At 41.3% G+C, this 25382-nt stretch overlaps 2 protein-coding genes across 12 annotated transcripts in view; one reads left to right on the top strand and one right to left on the bottom strand.

Moving 5' to 3' along the window:
* Ccdc191 (coiled-coil domain containing 191) overlaps window positions 1–24186 on the bottom strand; it is a 74506-nt gene extending 50320 nt beyond the window's left edge. For 3 of the 6 annotated variants that reach the window (XR_003951771.1, XM_030249033.1, XM_030249035.1), the window contains exons 1-6: window positions 23957–24124; window positions 21804–21842; window positions 15764–15905; window positions 8512–8649; window positions 7029–7207; window positions 5360–5583 (exon numbers count right to left, since the gene is read on the bottom strand). Coding sequence is in view for 5 of the 6 variants with exons in the window: in XM_030249033.1 (XP_030104893.1) it covers window positions 5360–5583; window positions 7029–7207; window positions 8512–8649; window positions 15764–15905; window positions 21804–21842; window positions 23957–24004 (770 nt within the window). In the remaining variant the exon portion in view is untranslated. Of the gene's footprint in view, window positions 1–5359; window positions 5584–7028; window positions 7208–8511; window positions 8650–15763; window positions 15906–21803; window positions 21843–23956 lie in introns of all 6 variants that reach the window. The other 3 variants (XM_030249034.1, NM_027801.1, XM_006521958.2) reach the window with 3 other exon arrangements.
* Window positions 24187–24197: 11 nt separating this feature from the next.
* Qtrt2 (queuine tRNA-ribosyltransferase accessory subunit 2) overlaps window positions 24198–25382 on the top strand; it is a 28391-nt gene continuing 27206 nt past the window's right edge. For 3 of the 6 annotated variants that reach the window (NM_029128.2, NM_001356329.1, NM_001356328.1), the window contains exon 1: window positions 24319–24428. The gene's annotated coding sequence lies outside the window, so the exon portion shown is untranslated. Of the gene's footprint in view, window positions 24429–25382 lie in introns of all 6 variants that reach the window. The other 3 variants (XM_011245796.3, XM_006521670.4, XM_030248913.1) reach the window with 3 other exon arrangements.

Below are 25382 nucleotides of genomic sequence, written 5' to 3'. Positions count from 1 at the left end.
CATCTCATAGACTTCTATAATGCAATCTCCCCCATCTCATAGACTTTTATAATGCGATCTCCCCATCTCATAGACTTTTATAATGCAATCTCCCCTATCTCATAGACTTCTATAATGCAATCTCCCCCATCTCATAGACTTCTATAGTGCAATCTCCCCTTCTCATAGACTTCTATAATGCGATCTCCCCATCTCACAGACTTCTATAATGCGATCTCCCCATCTCACAGACTTCTATAATGCAATCTCCCCATCTCATAGACTTCTATAGTGCGATCTCCCCTTCTCATAGACTTCTATAGTGCAATCTCCCCCATCTCATAGACTTCTATAATGCAATCTCCCCATCTCATAGACTTCTATAATGCAATCTCCCCATCTCATAGACTTTTATAATGCAATCTCCCCCATCTCATAGACTTCTATAATGCAATCTCCGCCATCTCATAGACTTTTATAATGCAATCTCCCCATCTCATAGACTTCTATAATGCAATCTCCCCTATCTCATAGACTTCTATAATGCAATCTCCCCCATCTCATAGGCTTCTATAATGCAATCTCCCCCATCTCATAGACTTTTATAATGCAATCTCCCCCATCTCATAGACTTTTATAATGCAATCTCCCCCATCTCATAGACTTCTATAATGCAATCTCCCCATCTCATAGACTTTTATAGTGCGATCTCCCCTTCTCATAGACTTCTATAATGCGATCTCCCCATCTCACAGACTTCTATAATACAATCTCCCCATCTCATAGACTTCTATAATGCAATCTCCCCCATCTCATAGACTTCTATGATGCAATCTCCCCATCTCATAGACTTCTATAATGCAATCTCCCCCATCTCATAGACTTTTATAATGCGATCTCCCCATCTCATAGACTTTTATAATGCAATCTCCCCTATCTCATAGACTTCTATAATGCAATCTCCCCCATCTCATAGACTTCTATAGTGCAATCTCCCCTTCTCATAGACTTCTATAATGCGATCTCCCCATCTCACAGACTTCTATAATGCGATCTCCCCATCTCACAGACTTCTATAATGCAATCTCCCCATCTCATAGACTTCTATAGTGCGATCTCCCCTTCTCATAGACTTCTATAATGCGATCTCCCCATCTCACAGACTTCTATAATGCAATCTCCCCATCTCATAGACTTCTATAATGCAATCTCCCCATCTCATAGACTTTTATAATGCAATCTCCCCATCTCATAGACTTCTATAATGCAATCTCCCCTATCTCATAGACTTCTATAATGCAATCTCCCCCATCTCATAGGCTTCTATAATGCAATCTCCGCCATCTCATAGACTTCTATAATGCAATCTCCCCCATCTCATAGACTTCTATAATGCAATCTCCCCCATCTCATAGACTTCTATAATGCAATCTCCCCCATCTCATAGACTTCTATAATGCAATCTCCCCATCTCATAGACTTTTATGATGCAATCTCCCCATCTCATAGACTTCTATAATGCAATCTCCCCCATCTCATAGACTTCTATAATGCAATCTCCCCTATCTCATAGACTTCTATAATGCAATCTCCCCCATCTCATAGACTTCTATAATGCAATCTCCCCCATCTCATAGACTTCTATAATGCAATCTCCCCTTCTCATAGACTTCTATAATGCAATTTCCCCATCTCATAGACTTCTATAATGCAATCTCCCCCATCTCATAGACTTCTATAATGCAATCTCCCCTTCTCATAGACTTCTATAATGCGATCTCCCCATCTCATAGACTTCTATAATGCAATGTAGCAAATGTTTTACTCCTCCCCACTTGGTAAAGTCTTGGTTTACACTAAAGTCCACTCTCTGTTCTAGGACTTTGATGTCCTGGACCAGTGATCCTGTTCCCTGAGCAGCAACTCCTATCCCCTCCTCTTTCTTACCAACTCTCTTCAGACTAACCAGCTGAAAAAGACTGGGAGGCTGCACCATAGCCAGTGGGGAAAAGACACAGCGCCACCTGAGCTAGAATAAAATTCTCCTTCTGATCTCTCTTCCAAGCAGACCCTCTCTCTTGAACAAGAGTAAGTAAGGTCTGTCTTGCTAGGCACTTCAACTGTCATGGTAGTCTCTTTACAAACCAGAACAACTTCTAATAGCACCAGGCTTTTTAGTTGCTTCTGGGGACTGAACTCAGGTTGTCAGACTTGTGAAATAAGCACTTTCCCCCAGCCACCTCCCCACCCCGTACCTCTTCTTATTAGAGCCAAATGAACCTTTCATAAGTAAAGAAGGAACGAGGTTCTTACCATGGGCTTTTATAGGCTTTCTAGGAAAAAAATTAATAGTATAAAAATTACAAAAGAGAAAATGGAGTCTAGAGAATCTTCCTACCCTCCACCCTGTCCTCCTGCAGGCACCCTCCCACACTTACCAACTCAAGTGAGCTTATAGATTCCTTTCCTTTCCTTTTCTTTCTTTCTTTTTTTTTTTTTTTTTGAGACTGTTTCATGTAGCCCAGGCTGTCCTTGAACTCCTGCTCCTCCTGTCTCTACTTCCCAAATGGGGAATGACAATCATGTGCCACTACTTTTTCCGTGGTGCCAGGGATCAAGTCCAGGGTTTTGTACATGTTAGGTAAACACTCTACCAACTAAACTATACCACCTAGCTCCCAATATTGTCTTTTTATAGGCACTAATTACAGATATATGTACACAAAGCATATACTATTACTGATGTGGAGCAAGCCATGAGGAATCAGCTATGAAAGCTCAGGTAGTCACCTAGGCTTTCAGGAGCTTTACAGTTGTAGAAATTCAAGTAAAGAGGAATCTAGAATACAGACATTATGTCATTTATTTTTACTTATATAGGAGGCATGCACTGTCATGTCTTATTACTGGTGATACTAGACTGTTTCACTGGATTAAGGTTGATTATCTAGTGTTAATCTATTGTTTATTTGATTTCAAAATTATTTTTATTGATGTTCCTGTGTGAATGTATAGCACATGTGAGCAGGTGCCCTCAAAGCACCAATGAAACACCAGCTCCTCTGGGGCTGAAGTTGTAGTGGTTGTGTAGCATCTCAGGGAGGGTACTGGGAACTGAACTCTAGTCTTCTGGAAGACCAAGAGATACACTTAACTACTGAGCTATCCCTACAGCTAATGGTGTTTTCTTTTTGTAATTAATAAATCTCTTTATGAAGTAAAGCAGATTCAGAATACCTTACAAATGAGACAAAAGAACAAGCCCTATCGACATGTCATGGGGGCATGAATTAGTACAACTCTAGGACTTGGGACGGAGCTCAGTGGCAGACTGCAAGCACAAGGCCCTTAGTGAGACTGCAAGTGCCACAGCCAATAAATAAGCACATAATACAGTTCTAGAACACCAACCTGCATTTTAAAATAACATCCATAATGAAAATAATATCTGATTAACTGTGAATATTGGAGAGGTAAAGAGCCATTCATAGTTCCACAAGGGAATAAACAATAGCATGTCAATCCTGCTTCATTGTATAATCATTGTCTATTAATTTTGTAACATTTATTATTTATCACTACTAATAATGTTATTTGAGTTATCACTATATAAAAATCTTTGCATTTCTAATCAGTTCTTAGGGCATTTTTTCCCCCTAGAACTAGAATTCCTAGGTCAAAGGAAAATACCACTTGATGACTCTTGTTATTACCCAATTGCTGTCTGGAAGTTCAGATCAGTTCATCCACGAAAAAGCAGAGTGTGCTATCTGTGTCACTCTAGGCACGGGTAAGACTTAACTTTGGTAAGGAATGCCTGGCCAGGGAGCATGTGTTGAGTGCCCACTGTGAACTCAGCAGAGCAGTCTGCTACCATCAAATGGTGCTTGTTTTTACGATTTATTTTAGGTCAAGCTATTTTTTTCAAGGCCTGAGAGCAATCTGAAAAGCAGGGTTGACCTCAGTGAGAACTCACTAAAACACTGGTGATTGCTTTCTGAAAGAGCAGCATTTGGAGGAGGCCTGAGCCCAGCACTTGAGGGAGTGAAGCACACACCCATGCTGAGCTGTTTGAAATTGGGCAGAATGAGAGCAATCAAGAACACAGGGGGGAAAGTCTCGTGGCCTGACGGGGTGGAAGGATTACCTAATAGGTCTTTCTGGCTTGGAGTGTCAGAGACTTCAGTCACGTTGCTGGAAGATTTTTGCTTTTCATGCATCAGTGCTATTTCTCAGAATAAATACATTAGCTATTTCACCTGTGAAGCTCATTTTCCACATGAGGATGGATAAGGGACTACATCCTGTGAGAGCTACTGCCATTTTCCTCTTACGTCAGGTATTCCTCTTCTTCATCAGTAGTCAGGCAGTGACTTGCTGTATGATTATTAGCAAATAAGACCCCAACACAATTCACAGTAGGGCGGGGGACAATTACTAAGCACACAGAAGCAATAAAGAAATATGTTCCACCTTTAAAAACCTATGCAACCAAAGAAATACAAACCATTTACCATGATGCCTATTAAACGTGAAAAAAATACTGAAAGTGACACCTCCCAGTACAGAGAAGAGTGTGGTGCACTGGGCCACAGCTGGTGACACTGTCAACAGGTACAATTCATTTGCAAAGTAATCTTTTTCAAAAGTCACAAAAGATCTATACCACTTAACCCACTAATTACACTCATAAGAATATATCCTAAAAATATAATTCAAAGGCACGGTATTTATTCTGAGAAATAGCACTGATGCATGAAAAGCACGTGTAAAGAACTAGGTGTAATCAACTGCATTATCATATTGGTACATTTTTAAAAGATTTATTTTCTTTTTAAATCTGTGTATATGTGTGAGCCTGTGTGTGGGTTTGTGTGTGTAAGTGCAGTGCTTGTGGAGGCCAGAAGAGGGCATCAGATTGCCTGGTGCTGGCATTAACAGCTAGATGTGAACCACCTAATGTAGGTTTTGGAAGACAACTTAGAAAAAACATTCAGTGCTTTGACCCACTGAGCCATCTCTTTAACCCTGTTGGTAAACATTAAAAGGCCAAAATGGTCAGCAATACAGGACAAGGCCACCGTGTTATGGTACAGCTACTCTGTGGGATAAAACACATATCTCAGGACTCCAGGCAAGCTTGGTACTGCAGAATAACAAAGTAAATGTACTTGATGGTTGCAATTAAGCAGGCAAGGAGTCCATGACCAGGAGAAAACATGAAAACGCAGAAGTAATCTGTTAGGATAGTAGAACAGTAGGTGCTGCACTCTTTTGTTTAGTATCTGCATGGTAGTACATCCCTAGCACTTGAGAGTAGTCCTGATGTGTTTGCTTAAACAGACATCCTCCCCCCTACGCATCAATCACACGGGCTCACGTTTTCCATGCTTCTTCCACAGTGTGCCTTCTTTCAAGTATCTCCCTCCGCAGCTTTACCATCTCTCTCTGAATGTCCTCCTTCTCTTTCTTGGCCAGCAGAGCCTTCCTTCTCTTTTCTTCCTGCACTAGACTCTGAGCCTCCAAGAAGGCTGCTTTTTTCAGGGCATCTGCCATTCTCTGGGACTCCAGTTGTTTCTCGCGTCTTAAGCGATTTTCCTTGACCTTTCAGAAATCACAAGTAGAGTGCACAGACGGACACTTAGGACACATTTTGAAGATCAGAATACAACCAATTTAAAACATCCTCACCCAGAACCCACTGCTTATTGGAAAAACAAAGCCATTCCTTTGTTCCCTGAGTGAGAACAAGTACAAAGTTCTACAAGCAGTTAGAGGAGAGGACGCTCCCCATCTGGGATGAACTGCACAATGGATAAGCTGAGTGTGAGGAAAGGCTCAGAGCCCACGTGTTCTTATTCAGAAATGAGCTCCCATTCTGAAGCTTGCCCCATGTATATATGACCACTTCCCTCCTGGGCTCTGTACTTTAACAATCACTTAAGAAAAAACAGGGATACATTAGGGTAGATAAAATCTGAAGGACAGAACAGAAATGCTTGCCAAGGGAACACTACCAAGCTCTATTCATTTGTGTTCTTATTTCAGTATGCCAGCAATTGTGGCCACAGTTGGGAACCAAAACCAAGACCTTTGTGGATAATTCTAAATACACACATTCATTCCTTTCAATGCTAACTCTTCAGAGGCTGGCTCCTCTCTTAACTTTACCCTTTTTACCCTCTAGCTGTGGTAAGACTCACAGATAATGGGCATATGTGTTATTGAACCAACCTACCTGCCTGCCTGCCTGCCTGCCTGCCTGCCTTCCTTCCTTCCTTCCATCCATCAACCCAGGATCCTACATCTTCCTATTTTTCCAACATTGCCATGGCTGGCTAGGTATACCTTACTGGTTCAAAACAGTGAATATTCATAATTTGTATTTAGAAATCAAGTGTTATAAAAAGACAGCATACATATGTAGATATTAGTGCTACTTCAGTCTTAGTCCGTGTCCTATGGCAAAGACATGGTCATTCTGAGTTCCCCCAAACTCTTCTGCGAGGAGAGCTCGCCTTTTCCTCTATTGCCTACTATTCCTTTTGGAAGGAGGAAAGTCCCCATATGCCTTTCCAATTCAAAACAGCTGAACGAGATTTAATTCAGATCTGTCCTCCTTTGCAAATTATAATCACAAAATGAGTGAATTTTAGTTGTCTAGAGAAGAATTATCCTTATAATATCTAGCAGAATATTCATGATAATATATTAATGTCACCATTCAAAGACCAAATTGGAGCAAATGCAATCTACATATTTATAATCGGAAGCGCCACATTCACACTAATAAAGTTTAGTTCAGTTCTCAACTGGTCAAAATCTATTATTCTAATTTTGGTTATTTCTTAAATAAATTGTTTCCTACTCTCAGTTTATGAGAATTATTTTTCTTCTGAAGTTCTTATATTTTATTTTTATTCTTCCTTACCAAACCACAGATGGCACCCTTTTTCATAATAAAGCCTAAGTCTTTATTTAAGCTTATTAAATGTGTTACACAAAGACTGCTTCCTGTTATCCATTTTAATTTTGTTTTTCCCTCCCACCTGCTTATGTCTCATCTCCATGGTAAGACGAGGATCCTTCTGCTGCCTCTTGTCTTGGTTCTCCTCCATTCCAAGCTCTTCCACCATCTCAGAAGCCACCACTTCTTTATGGAGCAGATGCTCTATAAATTTCTGAACAGTGGCACTTTCCTCCTCTTCCTCCAAATAGCCACATAAATCTGGGAGTAAAAAAAACAACCAAGAGGGGAATTAAGAAATAATATTCATATTTACATAAAAATTCTAAAAACTATAAGGCTGTGATTGTTTCACCAGCAGGAAGTAGTGAATACAGTTGGGCGAGTGTGGCCTCCCAGCAACCACCTTCAGATAAAAGCACAAAGCTCCATCCGTCGGGCACCGCTTTCACCCAAGTCACTAAGCGCTTCTTCACAGCCAGACTTAAAAGGTATTACTTTAACCTAAACCACCGCAAAAACTCGCTTGGGTAAAAACAACCCTCAACTGATCCTAGGATATATATAGCTCAGTGGTATAGCTCATTCTCTAGCACACATCACCCGGGCTTTAATCCACTTTCTTCTGGATGCTAGAGAATGGCTATACTATAGGGACATTTTATGTGTCCATACTAAACTTTTCAAACTGCCATCCAAAGTGGAATGCAGCTTTACATCCCGTCAGTCCTAAGGGAGTATCCCAGCTCCTCCACATCCTTACCCAGGCTGGGCATGGTTAGTCTTACCTTTAAGCTATTTGAACAGCAGTGTAGTGTAACTCCTTGTAGATTCAGTGTAGTATAGTAGGTTTGCCTAGTGACCAAGGACTCTGACCAATTAGGCTGGGTGACATTAAAGTCATCATCTAGCTCTCAGAGCTCATGACTGATTCCCTAGTGGGGGATTTTGTAGTCCTAGCAAGAGGAATGCCATCAGCTGGTTTCACCAAGGCTGACTTGAGTCAGGTGTAGAAAGCTGCCCTACTATGTTGCCCTATCCACAGCAGAAAACAAACAACAAAATCAAAAACCCCAAACCTTTGAGGAACAGGAGAAGATCCTTTACAAGTCTGTTATTTAACTTGTCTGACATTAGCTTTGTACAAAAGAGGAAAGGAAAGGAAACATCCCGAGAAAAGAAATAGCCTCTCTTGTAAATGAAAATGAATCAAAGCATACGAAGCATTTTATAATTATAAGATGATATGTGAATATTCCAGTGTGTTCTCTGTCAAAGTAAATAGTTATCTGATGATATATGGGCAAGAGGCACTTTTAATTGCTACATAAATTATAGGCAAAATTATAAATAATGTAATATTTTAATTTTAAAAAGCAATAGGAACTTACTAACCAAGGATATAGCAAAGGGGATTTATACTCAATCAAGAAAAAATTAAACTCTCAAAGATAAACCAAACATCCATAAGCCAAATGTATCATTTATTATTTACAACAATAAAAACTACTTCTTAGAAACATTCATTAGATGTTAAAGCTTAGAAGGACCAGATAAGTTCTTACCATCAAACTTGTCATACTTCAAATGGTCATGGGCGTCTGGCACAGGGGGGCTGCTCAGCACAGTGCTTTCCCCTTCTCCATCACTTGCTAATTCTTGTTTAAGTTTGTTGTCCAGCCAGTCATTGACTAGTTCCTGAGCTGTCAGTAGAACAAAACCACCTTTTAGTGTTTCAGTGACTTACAGGCTTCCTCTATTTGCTGTTTTCATTCATTCATTCATTCATTCACTCACTCACTCACTCACACTCAGTGTGCTTGAAAACCCATTATGGACAAATACTATTTTAAGTACTGGAATATAACAAGGAACAAAATTGGATAGAAAAATGTTACCACCATGAATCTAACAGTCTAACCAAGGTTAAATAACAAATGAATATTACAAAAACAAGGCAGGGAAACAAGAAATGTAGACTGGGTGTTGTGGTTTTAAATTGAGGGGTTAAGTAGAAGATATCTGAGCAAAGGATGGTTTTGAGTGAGCCATATGGACATACAAGCAATACTGTACCATGCAGGCAGGGGAAAAGAAGTTCAAAGGCCCTACTGCACAAGTGTCTAGAGAGCCAGAGAAGTAACTAGGAGGGCAGTGTGGCTGGAGAAATTGAGGAGAGAGAGCGAAAGGAGGTAGGGGAGATATAATGGTGAGATAGAAGAGGTGATAATCCAGGCTGAAAGCAGTGCTTAACAACAAGGTTCTGATCTTGCCCCTTTGAAATACAGCAACACTGAATTGTCACAATCAGGGGAAGTGATAACAGCATCCAATGTGTCAAGGCTAGGACACTGCTAAACTCCCTGTTCATAAGACAGCCTGCCCATGACAATACTCTGGCCCCAAATGTCCTGAAACTGAAACGCTTTTGTTCAGAGTCCTGATCCAACTCTAGGTATTTTTGTCTACCATTCTAAGTGTGAGAAGCCACAAGAGGGTTGTGAGAAAGAGAAAACCAAATTGGAAGGTCAAGATGGTGCTGGTGGCAACACTCTAAATTTCATGGGATGGGTCCATGGGTCCAACTAAAGGAACAAATGTAAGAGTTGTTGGCATACAGATGGTATCTTAAGCGTTAGAAGAGGATGGCATTATCAGGTGAACACAGTAGGTAGAGAAGAACAAAAACAAAAACCCTAAGGAAATCCACCTTTTAGGAGTTGGAAGAGACAAGGTAGAACCAAGAAAGCTAAATAGGAAGGAGAGACTCTGAGTGTAAAGGAAGTCAGAGCATAGATGTTGAAAGCCAGCTGCCATTTCAGTAGCATTCTAAAGTCTTCACAGGGGGTGGGAGAGATGTCCCAGTGGGTAAGGGCATTTCCTGCTGTTGCAGAGGACCTGGGTCAGATCTCAGGCTCTACAAGCCAACTCATAACACCTGTAACTCCAGCTCAGAAGACTAACATCATTGTCTAACTAACATGTTGGCAACCACATGCTATGCTAGCATGTAAATTCATGCAAGAATAAAAAACAAGCAAGCAAATACATAAATAATAAGTGAAAAGTTATATGTAGGCTTCCAGTCTCCATCTGCACCCCTGAGCTAAGGCTGTCCCACAACCTTCAGTACTCAAATCCCACCCGGAGAGGGCCAGTCTCCACAGGAGTGCTGATACATCTAAGATCACAGACTCACGGGCCCACAGGAAGGAGACAGTAAGAGACATCAAGACCAACTAACGCCAGAGATAACTAGATGGCAAGAGGCAAGTGCAAGAACCTAAGCAACAGAAACCAAGACTACTTGGAATCATCAGAACCCAGTTCTCCCACCACAGCAAGTCCTGGATACTCCAACATACCAGAAAAGCAAGACTCTGATTTAAAAATCACTTTTCATGATGATGATAGAGGACTTTAAGAAGGACATAAATAAGCCCTTAAAGAAATACAGGAGAAGACAGGTAAATAGGTAGAAGCCCTTAAAGAGGAAACACAAAAATCACTTAAAGAATTACAGGAAAACACAACCTGGATGAACAAAATCATCCAGGATCTAAAAATGGAAGTGGAAGCAATAAAGAAATCACAAAGGGAAACAACCCTGGAGATAGAAAACCTAAAAAAGAGATCAGGAGTCATAGATGCAAATACCACCAAAAGAATACAAGAGATAGAATAAAGACTCTCAGGGGCAGAAGATACCATACATAGAAAACATTGACACAACAGTCAAAGAAAATGCAAAATGCAAAAAGCTCCTAACCCAAAACATTCAGGAAATCCAGAACACAATGAGAAGACCAAATCTAAGGATAATAGGTATAGAAGAGAGCTAAGATTCCCAACTTAAAGGGCCAGTAAATGTCTTCAACAAAAGTATAGAAGAAAACTTCTCTACCCTAAAAAAAAGATATGCCCATGAACATACAAGAAGCCTACAGAACACCAAATAGATTGGACCAGAAAAGAAATCCCTCCTATCATAATAAAAATAATCAAACACCAAATGCACAAAACAAAGAAGTAAAAAGTTAAAAGCAGTAAGGGAAAAAGGTCAAGTAACATAGAAAGGCAGACCTATCAGAGTTACACCAGACTTCTCAACAGAGACTACGAAAGCTAGAAGATCCTGGGTAGATGTCATACAGACCCTAAGGGACCACAATGCCAGCCTAGGCTATTATACCCAGCAAAACTCTCAATTATCATAGACGGAGAAACCAAGAGAGTCCATGACAAAAACAATTTTACACAATAAATTTCCAAAACTCCAACCCTACAAAGGGTAATAGATGTGAAATGCCAACACAAGGAGGGAAACTACATCCTAGAAAAAGCAAGAAAGTAATCTTCTTTCAACAAACCCAAAAGAAGAGAGCCACACAGACATAATTCCTCCTCTTAAAACAAAAAATATAACAAAAAAAAAAACCCAGGAAGCAACAACCACTATTAATATCACTTAACATCAATAGACTCCGTTCCCCAATAAAAAGATTTAGACTAACAGACTGGATATATAAACAGGACCTATCATTTTGCTGCATACAGGAAACACACCTCAGTGATACAGACAGACACTACCTCAGAGTAAAAGGCTAAAAAAAATTTTCTAAGCACCAGTCCCAAGAAACACACAAAAAAATTCTTAACAATGAAAGAACTGCTGGGGGGATCACCATCCCTGACCTCATGCTGTATTACAGAGCAACAGTGATAAAAACTGCATGGTATTGGTACAGAGACAGACATGTTGATCAATAGAATAGAATTGAAGACCCAGAAATAAAACCACACACTTATAGTCACTTGATCTTTGACAAAAAAGCCAAAAATATACAATGGAAAAAAGAAAGCATCTTCAATAAATGGTGCTGGTCTAACCGGCTGTCTGTATGTAGGGAAATAAAAATAGACCCATATTTGTCACCTTGCATAAAGCTCAAATCAAGTGGTTCCAGGACCTCAAAATAAAGCCATATAAAAATGAAAGTGGGAATGAGCCTTGAACTTAATGGCACAGGGGATAATTTCCTAAACAGAACTCCAATGGCTCATGCTCTAAGATCAAGAATTGATAAATGGGACCTCATGAAACTGCAAGTTTCTGTAAGGCAAAGGACACAGTCAATAGGACAAATAGGCAACCTACAGATTGGGAAAAAAAATCTTCGCTAACCCCACATCTGATAGAGGGCTAATATCCAAAGTATATAAAGAACTCAAGAAGATAACCACCAAAAAACACAAACAAACAAACAAACCAATCAAAGAATGAGGTATAGAACTAAACAGGGAATTTACAACAGAGGAATCTCGAATGGTTGAGAAGCACCTAAAGAAATGTTCAAAGTTCTTAGTGATCAAGGAAATGCAAATCAAAATAACCCTGAGATTCCAACTTGCACCAATCAGAATGGCTAAGATCAAAACCCCAGGTGACAGCACATGTTGGCTAGGATGTAGAGAAAGAGGAACACTCCTACATTGCTGGTGGGATTTCAAACTGGTACAACCACTCTGGAAATCAATCTGGATGTTCCTCAGAAAAATAGAAATAGATCTACCTGAAGACCCAGCTATACCACTCTTGGGAATATACCCAAAAGATGCCCCAGCATGCCACAGGGGCACATGTTCCACTATGTCCATAGCAGCCTTGTTTGTGATAGCCAGAATCTGGAAACAACCCAGATGTCCCACGGCAGAAGAATAGATACAGAAAATGTGGTTCATTTACACAATGGAATACTACTCAGCTATTAAGAATGAGGACATCCTGAGTTTTGCAGGCAAAGGGATCAAATTAGAAAATATCATCCAGAGTGAGGTAACTCAGACCCAAAAGGACATGCATGGTACGTACTCACTAATAAGTGGATATTAGCCAAAAAAAAACAAAAACAAAAACAAAAACAAAAAACAGAATACCCAAGATACAGTCTACAGAATTCAAAAAGGTCAACGCCCCAGGGAGTTTAGAGGTTTGGTGGGGTGGGGGTGGAGGTGGGGGTGGGGTGGGATGGGAACATCCTTGTGAGGCAGGGGTGTCGGGATGAGATATGGGATGAGGAACAGTCAGAGGGTGGACCAGGAGGGGGATAAAATCTGGAGTGTTAAAAAAAAAAAGATTAAATAAAAATTTAAAAACAAATAAAGAAAGAAAGAACTATTTTCCATGTTAAAAAAAAGTTATATGTAAATACAGGAGAAAATGTTTCCATTACTACTAACTTTATCATTTTTATCATAAAGTCTAGGGCATGGGGATTTCCAAGAAGAAAACCACTTACTTTAGCATTACTTTCACCACTGTTGTTATTATCTCATAGTTCTTACACAATTAGGTATTTCTATATATTAACTGATGAGATATTTTATAGTTAAAATAGGAGAAAACAATAATAGTGGCCCTTTATCTGTAGCTTCATTTCCCACAGTCATAGTTACTTTAGTCAACAGAGATCCAAAAACATCATGTGGAAAATTCCAGAAATTATTCCTCCCTTCTGAATTGCACTCTGTTTAAGCAGCATATCCAAACTGTGTGCTCTCTTATGCCATTTCCCTCAGGATATGAGTGATTTCTCTGTCCAGCACATTCACACCAGCCCCACTAGTTAATCTTAGTTAGATTAGAGGCCCCCTCATTTATTAGGTTGATTGCTTATCACTGTAATGACAGTGTTCAAGCAACCCTCAGATAACAGCCTAACGCTGCCTCCCCTCCACGATGTGGTCATTCACCTTACTTCCTCACATCATTCAGGAGTTGTATCATCACATATCGTCACAAGAACAATGGTGAATACAGTAGAAGAAGATATTTTAAGAAAGACGACATCTACCAGAGGTTCTGAAAGGTACCTCATGGGGACTACAGTAGAAATATAGTGGAAAGGCAGAGAAAGAGGTAATTATTAACCTGTGTACAAGTTATACCTTTATGTACATAACTTGTATGTAACAGTCTGGGGCTACTGAATGCCACTCACAGAGAGGGCTTACTAGGAAGTGCTGAAAGAGCTAAGGGAGAATACTTACTTCCTTTGGAAGTTATACTACACAGCTCCTCTTGCCGAATAGAGAGAGGCAAGCAGCCTACCTAAGAGCAGAGATTTTCCCAGACTCTTCCCCACAGCCCTAGTTATGGTAGGAAATCAATGCAGCTGATGAGTAGAAAATAAAAACCAGGCCTTTGTAATATGCTCTTTCCATACACCAGCACGGGTACATATGGACCTAGCAGTTTCTCAGGACAGTAAGTATTACAGAGATAAAATACCTGTCCCCTAAAAAAAGGTTCATGGTCTAGAAAGCTTGGGAAATGGAGTACGACAATAATTTTCTTCAACTATAGGGCTTCTGAGAGCTTTTAAAGTATGTCATGTATGGCTGCTGGCAGGGTGGAAGGCGAGGGGAAAGACTTTACAGCACAGCTGTCCTTTATTCTGAGAACAGTCAGTATCAGTTCACCTAACCCACTTCAGCAGCTCCCCACAGTTTACTTCCCCTCACCCCCAGCCCCAAGTACTACACTTTTCCTATATTTCAATACGGCCTCTTGCAATCCTGTCCTACCCTATTACACTCAGAATAAACTCTAGGTGCTTCCCCAGGCCAACAATGCCCTGCACAGTGCGTCTCCTGCTCACTCCTCATGCCCATGTCTACTGGAAGTGCCAGCCCCAATGGCTTCCCTTCGGCTTCTCATGTAGTCCAAGCTTGTCTGTACTTTGACCTCATGACACCTCTTGCCCTCTACCTGGGATGTTTTGAATAGATCACTACTTGATAATTTGTTTTTACTTCTTCATTCCCACACTAGAGTGCTTACTCCATGAAAACACAGCTTTGCTTTCTTGTTCATAATCAATACTTCTAGTGTCTGATATGGTGGAATAAGACTTACCTATGTATGCATTGAATAAAGAGATAAATGAAGTAACTAGGGACACAAATAATCCAAACAGAAGCTGGTTTGCAGGACATAGTCCTCTCACTTCTCTCCTCCCTTGGAGACTCTCTTTCCCAGTCTCCTTTGCTGGTTGCACTCAAGCCCTTGAATGCCTAAGTGGTATAGTTCCGTAACTCAGTAATCAAAATGTTGAATTTCAAAAATGGAGATTTGAGGAGGCAAGGAAGTTAAACTAGTTTTAGAGCCTCTTCACAAGGAACTGAACTGGTTTATAAACTAGAGATCAATTCATAGTATAATACCAGATCAAGTTAATATGCCACCATCTGTGCCATAGGGCCAATACCTTACACCATTCACCAGTTAATATCAAATTGCTCTGTTAGTGGCTCCTTCAAATTCAGGAAACACAGTGGGCTTTAAATACAGCCTTGTGGGACTGGAGCGATGGTTTAGATTTAAAAGTGCAGATTGCTCTTGCAGGCGATCCAAGTTCAGTTCCTAGCTTGCACACACACACACACACACACACACACACCAGGCGGCTCACATCACCTATGACTCCAGCTCCAAGGGAACCTGACACCTCTGGCCTCCTCTGGCATCTTTATAAACATGCAGACACCAATATGAAGACACAGACACACACACAGAGACAGACACACACAGAGAGACACATACACAGACAGACAGACAAACACAAATACACAGAATCTTTACAGATGGTCTAACACATAGTAATGGAGCTAGCTCCGGAATAAGCAGCTGCAGGGGTGTGGAGTAGCAAAGGTTCAGAGTGAGGATAAGAGCAGCTTTCACTCCGTGCTTTGCAGTGAGTTCTGAGCTGAGCTTTAAGAACTGCTACCATCACACCTGCCAATGCATCCTCTCACCTTCTTCATAGACGTCATCATGATACTCTGTTTCCTCACATGTTGCCAGATCTACTGCTTGCCGCCAAAACCTTCCAGGCAAATCTGCATTTCTGGTAGAACAGGTATTCGAAATGGCAAATTCTGAAGCTTTCTCCACTCTCTTCAGGATAACAGAAAAAAAGAATCCATCAGATGATAGTAACCTTGTTCAGGGCTAGAAGACGGCTGCTTTTCTGACAACAAGTAGGATTCTTTAATTTTCCCCTTTTGTTGACACTGAACAATATTTTAGTTTTGTGTGTAATGTTAAGTTAATTGCAGCAATTGGCCAAGTACTAACTAGCTTTCCCAGGGTTTCTAAGAATGCTGTTTAGGCTTAGGTAAGTTGGAAACAGGATTGATGAGAGACTCTGGTGCATAGGCCTAATGACCTGAGCTTGATCCGTGGGCCCCACAGGCAGTAGAAGAGAACTGACTCTTGACCTCCTCACAGGTGCCATGGCACACAGATCTATATACACATAGATGTTCATCTGCATGTACACACATGTGCACGTGCACACACATACCACAATAAATAAAATGAATATTTATTTGTTATTAGCAAGTATTAATTGTCTAAGATACTGGGTTTCATTGTGACACATTAATACACATGTGGCATATTTTGATAATACTCCTCCCATTACCTCCTTTGTCCATGTTAGGGTTTTGTTTGGGCATTGGCAATAGGATCCTGAAACCTGAATACTTTATTCTGAACAAACAACTGATACCAGTTTCTGTGCCACTGAGACTTGTAAGTGAACAGAAACTACAGGCTGACTCCTCCAATTTCTACAGGTAAAAGGGTCTAGCGCTGCGTATTAAGCCAGCCACAGGTTCAATAGAATTGAAATAGATAGCCTCCACTGCGTCACGCAGACTGCTTTAACTCAGCAACAAGAGTTTAATAAAAGCACGAGCAAATCCACAGTACTGGGGCAGGGAAAACATCTTAGCCTTTGGACCGAGTAGGGAACACTTTATTTTACTTCATAGGTGAACCCCAGCAACTGTGTCCCCAAGACTTGCATTTGCTTTCCCTTGTTATTGCTGAGTGTTTACTCTTCAGACAGGCACTGACAACTCATGATGTAGTTCTTTAAGTGAAAATTGTGTTGTCTTCCAGAACCTAAAATCAGTCTCTCAGCCTCTTTCTGTCTCTGTCCCTCAGTCTGTCCGACTCCTTCCTTCCCCCTCTCATACCTGTTAGAAAATGTTTTGACTCTATTTTCAACGTGCACTCATAACCGAGCTCCTTGCCCCATCTGCACAGCCACCACCTCAGTCCAAAGAATGAGTTTCCCAACAGCCTCTCTGCAACAGCCTTTACCACAGCAAGAGATCCCTTTCCAAGTGAGAGCCACATCATAAAACACTTCAATATTTCAATTAGAATTAAGACAAATCCTTACAGTGTGCTTCAGGGTCCTGGACCCCTAACCCCTCTGTGAGCTCTGTTGTCTCACTCATCCTGTAACATTCCGATGGTGTCACCACACCAAGGCCTCACTGATCACCATCCCTCCGTCTACACCTCTCTCCTAACAATTCTCATCCCACTCTTTCCCTCACCCCTCGCTCACTCAAAAGTCACCTTCACAGCAGGGCTTCGCCACAACCACTGTAAGTAACCTCCTCCTCCTGGTTCTCCTGTCATCTACTCCAACTTTGTATCTTTTATCATTTACAATCTACTCTTTTCTATTATAGCCTCCAAACAGAACATAAGCAGAAATTGTTCTCTTCTTCCTAAGAGAACCCTTAGCAATCAGATTCATGCTAGCACTCACTCAGTAACCAAGAAAGTAAAGTATTTAGTAAAGGAAGAAGAAGAAAGGAGATTTACTCCAAGATGCTGCACTGCTGCGTTTGTAGTGTTTCTGACCTACTTTGGAAATGACTTTGCCTCTTACCCTTGGTAGAGAGCTTGGTAATAACTGTAAAAGCTTGCCAGAGGTTAAGTTATCTAGCTCTGGTGTTGCCTTCTGTTAGGTTTCTGATGTCAGGAGAGCTCTAAAGTTTAAAATCCAAGGATAAAATCTGGGCATAGGAGGTGTTGGAACAGGAGTGATATGGAACAGAAAAACAAACCGTCAGAGTTGAGTGAAGGAGACACCAGTGTCTACAGACACTATTTCCTGCATTGCTTCTCAAAGCCCCATGGGTTATCCAGCTTTATGTTACGGCATGTACTAAAGGATGCACTGATTCTGACTATGTGGGCCTAGGGCTACCCTTTAGCTTCTTAAGTTCTAAGAAAGATGATTCTGTATATAGTATTTGTGCTTGTATGCACACACAGGTAAACAAGCACAAATAAAGCTATCAACTTTAATTTTTAAGCTAATACCCATAAGAGAAAAAGAAACAGTGGATTTGTAGACTTGATTAAATTTTTTAGACTATGAATATAAGAAACAACTAGATGATATGTCATTTCATTAGAAATTTGTAGTTTTTTTAAACTTTATTATATACATGTATTTGTCTATTTTTGTTTATATGTATGGGTGGATATTAAAGGATAACTTATAGGAATCAGTTCTCTTCTTCCACAATGGGGTCGCAGGAATCAAACTTAGGTGCTTAAGGCTTGGCAGCAAATGCCTTTATCCCATGAGCCATGTCTCCAGCCCTTGTATAGGTTCGAAATAGAAGGTGGTGCAGAGCTTGGGAAAGATGAGGAAACTGATCTTGATACAGACAAAGGGTCTGGAAATGACAACTGAATGGAAGGGAACATTTGCTCAGTTCTAACAAAGCAAGCCTTTAAACTATGTACGTGATGACGCTAAGAATTAACGCCTGCAGTGCTTCGTCTTATGGTATTATCTTTCCCCAGAATAAACACGTAAGAGCTAAGAGGGGTCTAGTCTATCTCAGTAACTTGTGTCCATTTGTCATCTGTCTTTCAGTAACTGTTCTAGCTGTGTTCCAGCAATCTAGTGAACACTATGGGGAAACAAAAGTAAACGTTTCATTCTTAGAAAGTTCAAGTTTTTGTTTTTGGTTCCATATGCCATCTGCATAGTAATCCATTCAAGAGCAGTTCTAAAGTAAGACAGACTGGTTTAAAAATAAGGTTTTTGTGTGCATGTGTATGTGTACATGTGCACCTGTGTGTGCAGGACAGGACACCTTGGCTACAGCTCTCACTGGCTTGGAGCCACCAATTAGGCTATGCTGGCTGGCCAGAGGGCCCCTGGGGTCCACCTGCTTCCCCAGCTGCAATTACAAACACCACCATGTCTTGCCTATAACATGGATTCTGGCTATCTAACTCAGGTTCTCATGCTTAGAAGAGAAACACTTTAAGAACGACTGAGCCATCTCTTTTTCCAGCCGTAGGAGGCCGCTTACCAGTTAGTAACCATGTTCAGTGAACGTTCCTTTACTCCAGGCTGAGGTATCAGCAACTAACAAAGCCGGGGAACACCTGCTTCATAGGAAGGAGGAGGCTTGGGAGGAGAAGAGGCACGCAGAGATCTGGGATAAGGAGGCTCAATCAAGCCGGAGGATGTACCGCAGTAAGATGAGTCAGACAGGATAAAGATGAATTGTAAATCATGCAATGCTGCATTTAGTGCTGGCTGAGCACCTGCCTGATTCTAAGGGATTTCTCCATCACTGTGGATGCTCACCAATGCCTCACTCTCAAGGCTTGCTGGGCCTTCTCTTTTATCACAGCATCCTCTGAAACTCTACTTTGGCCACCCACTTAAAGCACGTTGTACAGACCATTTCATCCCTCAGCCCAAACCTGTTAACCAGCTCTCCATGCTAACCAACCACCCCATCTCCATGCTTCATTCCTCTTGTTCCCACAACACCGAAGCTGCACCCAATCAAGTCTTTTAGTCGTTGCAAGCCATTCTCCTCTACATCTGTAAGATCTTGAAAGAGGACCTTCCCTTCCTTCCTACTCATACGGACGGTCTGCTACTGTCTTACTTGCAAATCTCCATTCCTTCACTTCTATAGTGACAATCCCCAATGTAGGATCAGTTTAATCTACTTTTTTTTTTTGTACCTTAAAACTTATGGTTACTTACTTCAGCTAAATCCACAACGCAACTGTCAATCTTCCTTTTGTGTTCTAAAGAGAGGCCTTTCTCTATCTTCACCATCCTTCCACATAACAAATTCACAGCTATTTTTAAAGGATGGGCCACTCAAGTGGATTTGGAAGTATTAGGAGGAAACATTAACTACTGAGGGTATCCCCAGAGTTGTGATATATTATGCAGTAAAATCTGGGGTAGGGGTGGGGGAACCAGAGAACACAGAGGTAATAGGAGAAGCAAGAGAGAACAGTCCAATGGACAAAGATCAGGAGGAGAGGGTGCCTAGAATATCAGAGCTGAGGCTATCAAATTAAAGTGGAGAAGTTTGATAGATATCAAAAGACGATGAATTTGGTCAAAAAAGTCATTTCTAGTAACTGTTTCTGTGGAAGGGAAACTGAAATAAATAGACTTTTTTTTTAATGTGTATGGTGCTGCTGACTGAGTAAGAAACAGAAAGTAAGCAAAAATAATTGTGGACAAGAGAGAACAATGAAAGTAGGAAAGCCAAGAGTCCACATTCTATACATCTGCAGATATTAGATAAGAAAATAAAATCATTCTACAATCAGGACTGACTTTGGGGTCGAATAAGAACTTATTGATTTTTTAAGACGGGAGATTTGTGAGCAGGACGGTGAGAGAGCCTGTGCAGATGGTTTAGCGGGATGATAAAACTCTGAGTCCAGCTGGCTGACAGCTCCATGAAGGAGGAAAATCATAGAAGTGAGACAAGATGGATTTTATCATTGAGTTTTCATTAAATCTCCCCCTCTATAAGAGGTGGTAAGCAAGTGTGTCACTAAGGCTTGCAGGACCTCAGTACTGAGACTCGGACACTGACATGCAAGCTAGGGTTCCTGGAGGTTAAGTGGTCTTCCAGGGGCTGCCATTCACGATGTGATCTGTCTCAGCTGTCTTGTGGACAGGGCTTCTGCAGTGGTCAGGGTGTCTTCCCTAGCCCCGTCGAGATTAATGCCTCTCATCATATACTTCTCTTCTAACTTCAATTCTGGTAGTAGCTTTAAGTCAGTTATTTATGCTCCACTGGACTATAATCTCTGGCCTGCGTCTCATTTCAGTTGTGGTACTCAACATCCCAAGCTTGGATTTAGTAGGCACTTAACAAATAATAGCAAGTGAGTAAATAGCTTAAAAACTTTACAGCTAGGCTGGGTTCTGGCTGGCTGGGTGCCCATAACACCTGCCAACGTAGATAAAATTTGCTCAAAATACTTCCAGATAGAAGATTCTCTCAGGAAAATACCACATGATTTTGAACTATGTGCTACACAAATAAACTGATTACAATGAATTGCTAAGTTGACAGATGTATGCCTATGAAGTGTTTTTAATGGTACCTGAGTTAAAAAGTACACATCTCAGGACTGGAAGATATCACAGGTCAGGAAGTCATTATTTCTGTGCGGATTATCTAATCCCCCTCTCAATGGATGCTCCAGCTTACTCTTTATTAGTGCAACATTAAGTGAAATTTTAGCATTTACTCCAATACTCCCAGTGATGGAAAACATGCCTCTTAATGAAAACTTTTAGTCCATTTTTGGACTGCTCTTGACATTAATGAATTCTGGTGATAGCCATGTAGCTTTCGCCAATGGGTCCTCTTGTTGAAGTACGTACAAAACCGTCTTCCTTGTGTCTGACGAAGGCTACAACTTTACCTCCCAAGGTCTCTTTTTTCTTACTCTATTGGCTTCTTCATGTAATGCTCATGCTAGTGGAAAGGCATGTGCATCGACTTGTTTTCTTGTTTATACTTAAGCCACCTCACGAAAAGCAACAGAATAATGAAAGATGTTAGAAAATCTAAAATTGAGGTGACATACAAAATCGTACAGGAATAGCAACAGTCACCTGTATGCACACTGGAGATCTATCATGACACCTGAGCCTTATGCTTCCTGTTTGATTTTGAAATGCCTTACCTTAATCCAGTGCCCCACATTATCAGGCTCAAATGAAGACTGTAGGAAATAGATACAAACTATTAATGCATAGCAATAGCTTCAGCAACACTACTGTCTTTAAGCTGTCTTCTCACTAAAGCATATGGAAAGGTAGCCTTCATCCTTTCCTCCCAACTTTTCACTGGCAAGTTCAGCACTGACTAGCAGGGAACGCGCATTAAACCACAGGAGAAGAAACAGGAGGCCTTGTCTGTGACATCCTTATCACTCCTGGCTACCTTGAGATTGTAATGTACTAGGTCTGTAGTCTAGGCATCAGCATTTTTTTTTTTATGTCTTAGTTCTCCAGGGCTAAGAGTCAACGTATAGAAGTATGTATTCTATATTCGGGTATAGAAACATTACTTCTCATGAAACCCATACAAACACTGTTTAGTTCACCTCTTTCTGCCATTTTCTGCTTAACGACTGTTATGGTCCTTTCTTTTCCTGTTTGTAGAAGTAGCCAGATGCCTTCCAGTCCTTCCTACACCTGAGATGTCTGATAAAACAGGAGTGGGGGGTGTGGAACAAAACTACTCAACTTGTACTGTTGTACCAAGCCTAAAACGAACGAAACAAATTAATCTCTACCCAGATCAGTCAGCTATTAACCTGAACTGAGAAATGGAGACCACAGGGAGCCTCCTCTGTTCTCTGACATCCAGAAGCTCACAGAACTCTAACAGCCACTGAGTAAGCAAGGGGATTTGCTTTGCAAAAATATTCGGGGTTTGTTTTTTTTTTTTTTTAAAACAACGGGACAAGAAACCAATCAACTGGCACAAGAAAGTTGCTGTAAAGGGTATAATATCCTCCCTCACTTACCTAACACTTCACCTTCATCTCACCTTACACACAATTAATGCAGCTGTTCTGTCTAAATAACTGTCATGGCAACAAAGAAAGAGCTGATCTTATTCAAACACAGTTGAATTTCAAGGCGCTCATGGATTTTACTTTATCCTCTAGACAGTAATAATGAGCACTATCAGGGGGGAAAAATCCCTCTTTTTGTAGTTCTAAGTTGTCCCAATTTTTTTTTTTTTTTTTTTTTTGCCTTGCATCATCAAATCTATATTCATATGCTATTTCGGGCCCCATCTATTATGCAATGGAGCAACCTCAGTTTCCACTCACTAATGCTCTGGCCTGTGCCCTCTGGTATCTGGAGCATGGTTTTCACTAAGCGGAATGTGCCCTGTGCACACAGCTGCTATATTTAGGATAACCCACAAGAATGATTACCTGGGGCCCCCACAAAAGCCACTCGTCTAAGAGGATTTTTTTTTCTTTTTACAGGAAAGTAAAACTGAAAGGTAAGAGCAGCTGGTGAAACTGCTCTGCTGCTGAAAGCTGAAGCCCCTCCATTTCAATACTCTCCTTTACATTTAAAGCATCTATTTTTGTGACTGTTAAGAGGTATTCTGGAAGGCACACTTGGTGTGGCTGTGACTTTGCATGGCTGTGACTTTTGTAATGTTCCAAGTTTTAAATGGTGTCTCTTTTATTTTTAATTACCCCCCACCCCCACCCCAATTCTTCCTCAACCTCCTGATGCCTTTAGGTGCTAATACACAGAAGAGGTAAGAGATACAGGGAGGCTCTAACTTTGAATGCTCGTGAAATTTAGAGATAACCATATGGATAAAGTATTGAGATACAACCATCTGGACTTCTGGGTTCATTTTAGATACCTTGTGTAAAACTGGAAAGGGAAAGATATAAGGGATAACGTCAGAGAATTTCGTGTGATGATTTTTTTTTTCCTTTTAAAGACCCCTTAACTCAGATTTGAAGGGGGCAGAAGAAAATGTGCGGAAAGTTTCCTAAAATTGGTGGCAGAGTAAGGATTAGGGGCAAATTCCCCTCACCATGATGGACACTAGGAGACCTCTCCATAGATAGAAATAATCCTTACAGGATGCAGCCCATCACAGTAGTGAGTACACAGACCCTTTGGCTCCTTAAATCACGCTACCTAGGGCTGTGCAGGCTCTAGGGTAGCCAAGGCCAGGTAAGGATGCCCCCGGGGGAAGAGTGAGGAAGCGCAGGGCGGGAAGCGGCTGGCTTCAGGACTGTGTGGCGCCTAGGGCCGGCCCATGTTCCTCAAAGCTCCCGACTGGGATCACCTTGAGATTCAGCTTCCTTGATAACCGTTTCCAGCGACTCAGCTCCATCTTCTTCTTTGAGGCGGACCCTCCCTGGGGCGCCAGCAGCACGTTTTGCACTCTCGGGCCTAGACTTCGGCCACAACAGAGACAACTGCGCCTCCTCCCAGACTGCTTTCAGGTGGTTCTGGGAGTTGTAGTTCTGCCACCTAGCAGCTAGACAGGGGTCAGACATTCCGGAACTACTACTCCCAGGAGGCGTTGCGCGGGAAGCTTGCTTTCACGCTGTTACTATGGCATCGGCGGAGGTCACTGGGCTTCTTTAGCAGGGCCTTTGCGTAATTCTGGCGCTTGGTGATGACGCAGAAATTCCGGATTGGCTCTGCGGCGGAGACCGTGGTTTAGTGGGCCAAGGGTTCTACGAGTCGGAACACGTGTTATCTCTTGCGAAGAGTTTAAGGGTCCTGAGGGTGCGGAGTTGTGTTATCAACCGGTGAGTGTTCCTTTTCCTTGTTGAGGGAGGGTGAATAGCGCCCACTTTTTTTTTTTTTTTATTGCGTTGCAGTCTTGTTCCCACCTCGTCATTACTTGGTTTCTTGTTGGTCTAGGCTTTTGCCAGCTCCGAGTCTCCCAGTGTGATTGCCAGTTACAGTTCAGAAAGAAAAGGACCTCCGTTCTCCTGGCCTCTGCCAGAGAATGAGCTTCTCAGCTGCAAGTTTTTCTGAGTTTAGCAGTTACTTGGGAAGCTATACGAATAGGAAAGTCTAGGGCTCCTGGGATGGCTAATGGAACTAAGGGAAAATTGAATCTAAATAGCCATGCCTGGATGTTGTCATGAACAGCCCACTGAAGGCGTGTGTGCTTTCAAGGCAGGGCAGAAATTCAGAACTGGAGCTTTGGACCCGGCCACTTGTTGGCAATTCAGCTTACTTACTGGCAAAATGGGATTGTACCTAAACCCTGGGAGTATTGTAATGATTGAAAAAGCAACGTGTGTAAAACATTCTGCCAGGGAATCTAAACCAAACTATAAACTGGTGGAAATATGATAAGGAAAGCTGTGCCCCATAGACCTAGCACCTGCCCTCTAACTTGAGTGTGAACCAGTAAGAACATTGTTGAATGGGCTGTGTTACGTTCAGACTTTCCGCTGTCTCAATGGTAGTTAGTTCTTTTGGAAGAGTTAGTTTCATGGCGATTTTTTGGAAGGTGTGCCTATTTTTTCCTGAATGAAAAGCAGAGTTCAGAGAAGTGCATATAATACAGTGTGTGTCCATTTTTGGAGAACAAGTGTGTTTAAATGTTTGGATGAGTCTGGAGAAAGGCTGTCAATTTGGAGAAGATGGCTTAGAGGTAGAGGGGCAAGATGGGAAAAGAACAATTACACTGTAGCAAAATGGGAACTATCACAGTTAATATGGAAACATTGTATTTGACAAATTTCAGT

The sequence above is a fragment of the Mus musculus genome, chromosome 16 (genome assembly GCF_000001635.26).
Source record: "Mus musculus strain C57BL/6J chromosome 16, GRCm38.p6 C57BL/6J".
NCBI classification, from domain to species: Eukaryota; Metazoa; Chordata; class Mammalia; order Rodentia; family Muridae; genus Mus; species Mus musculus.
The sequence above is the reverse complement of the archived record's forward strand: the minus strand, read 5'-3'. Positions and strand labels throughout refer to the sequence as shown.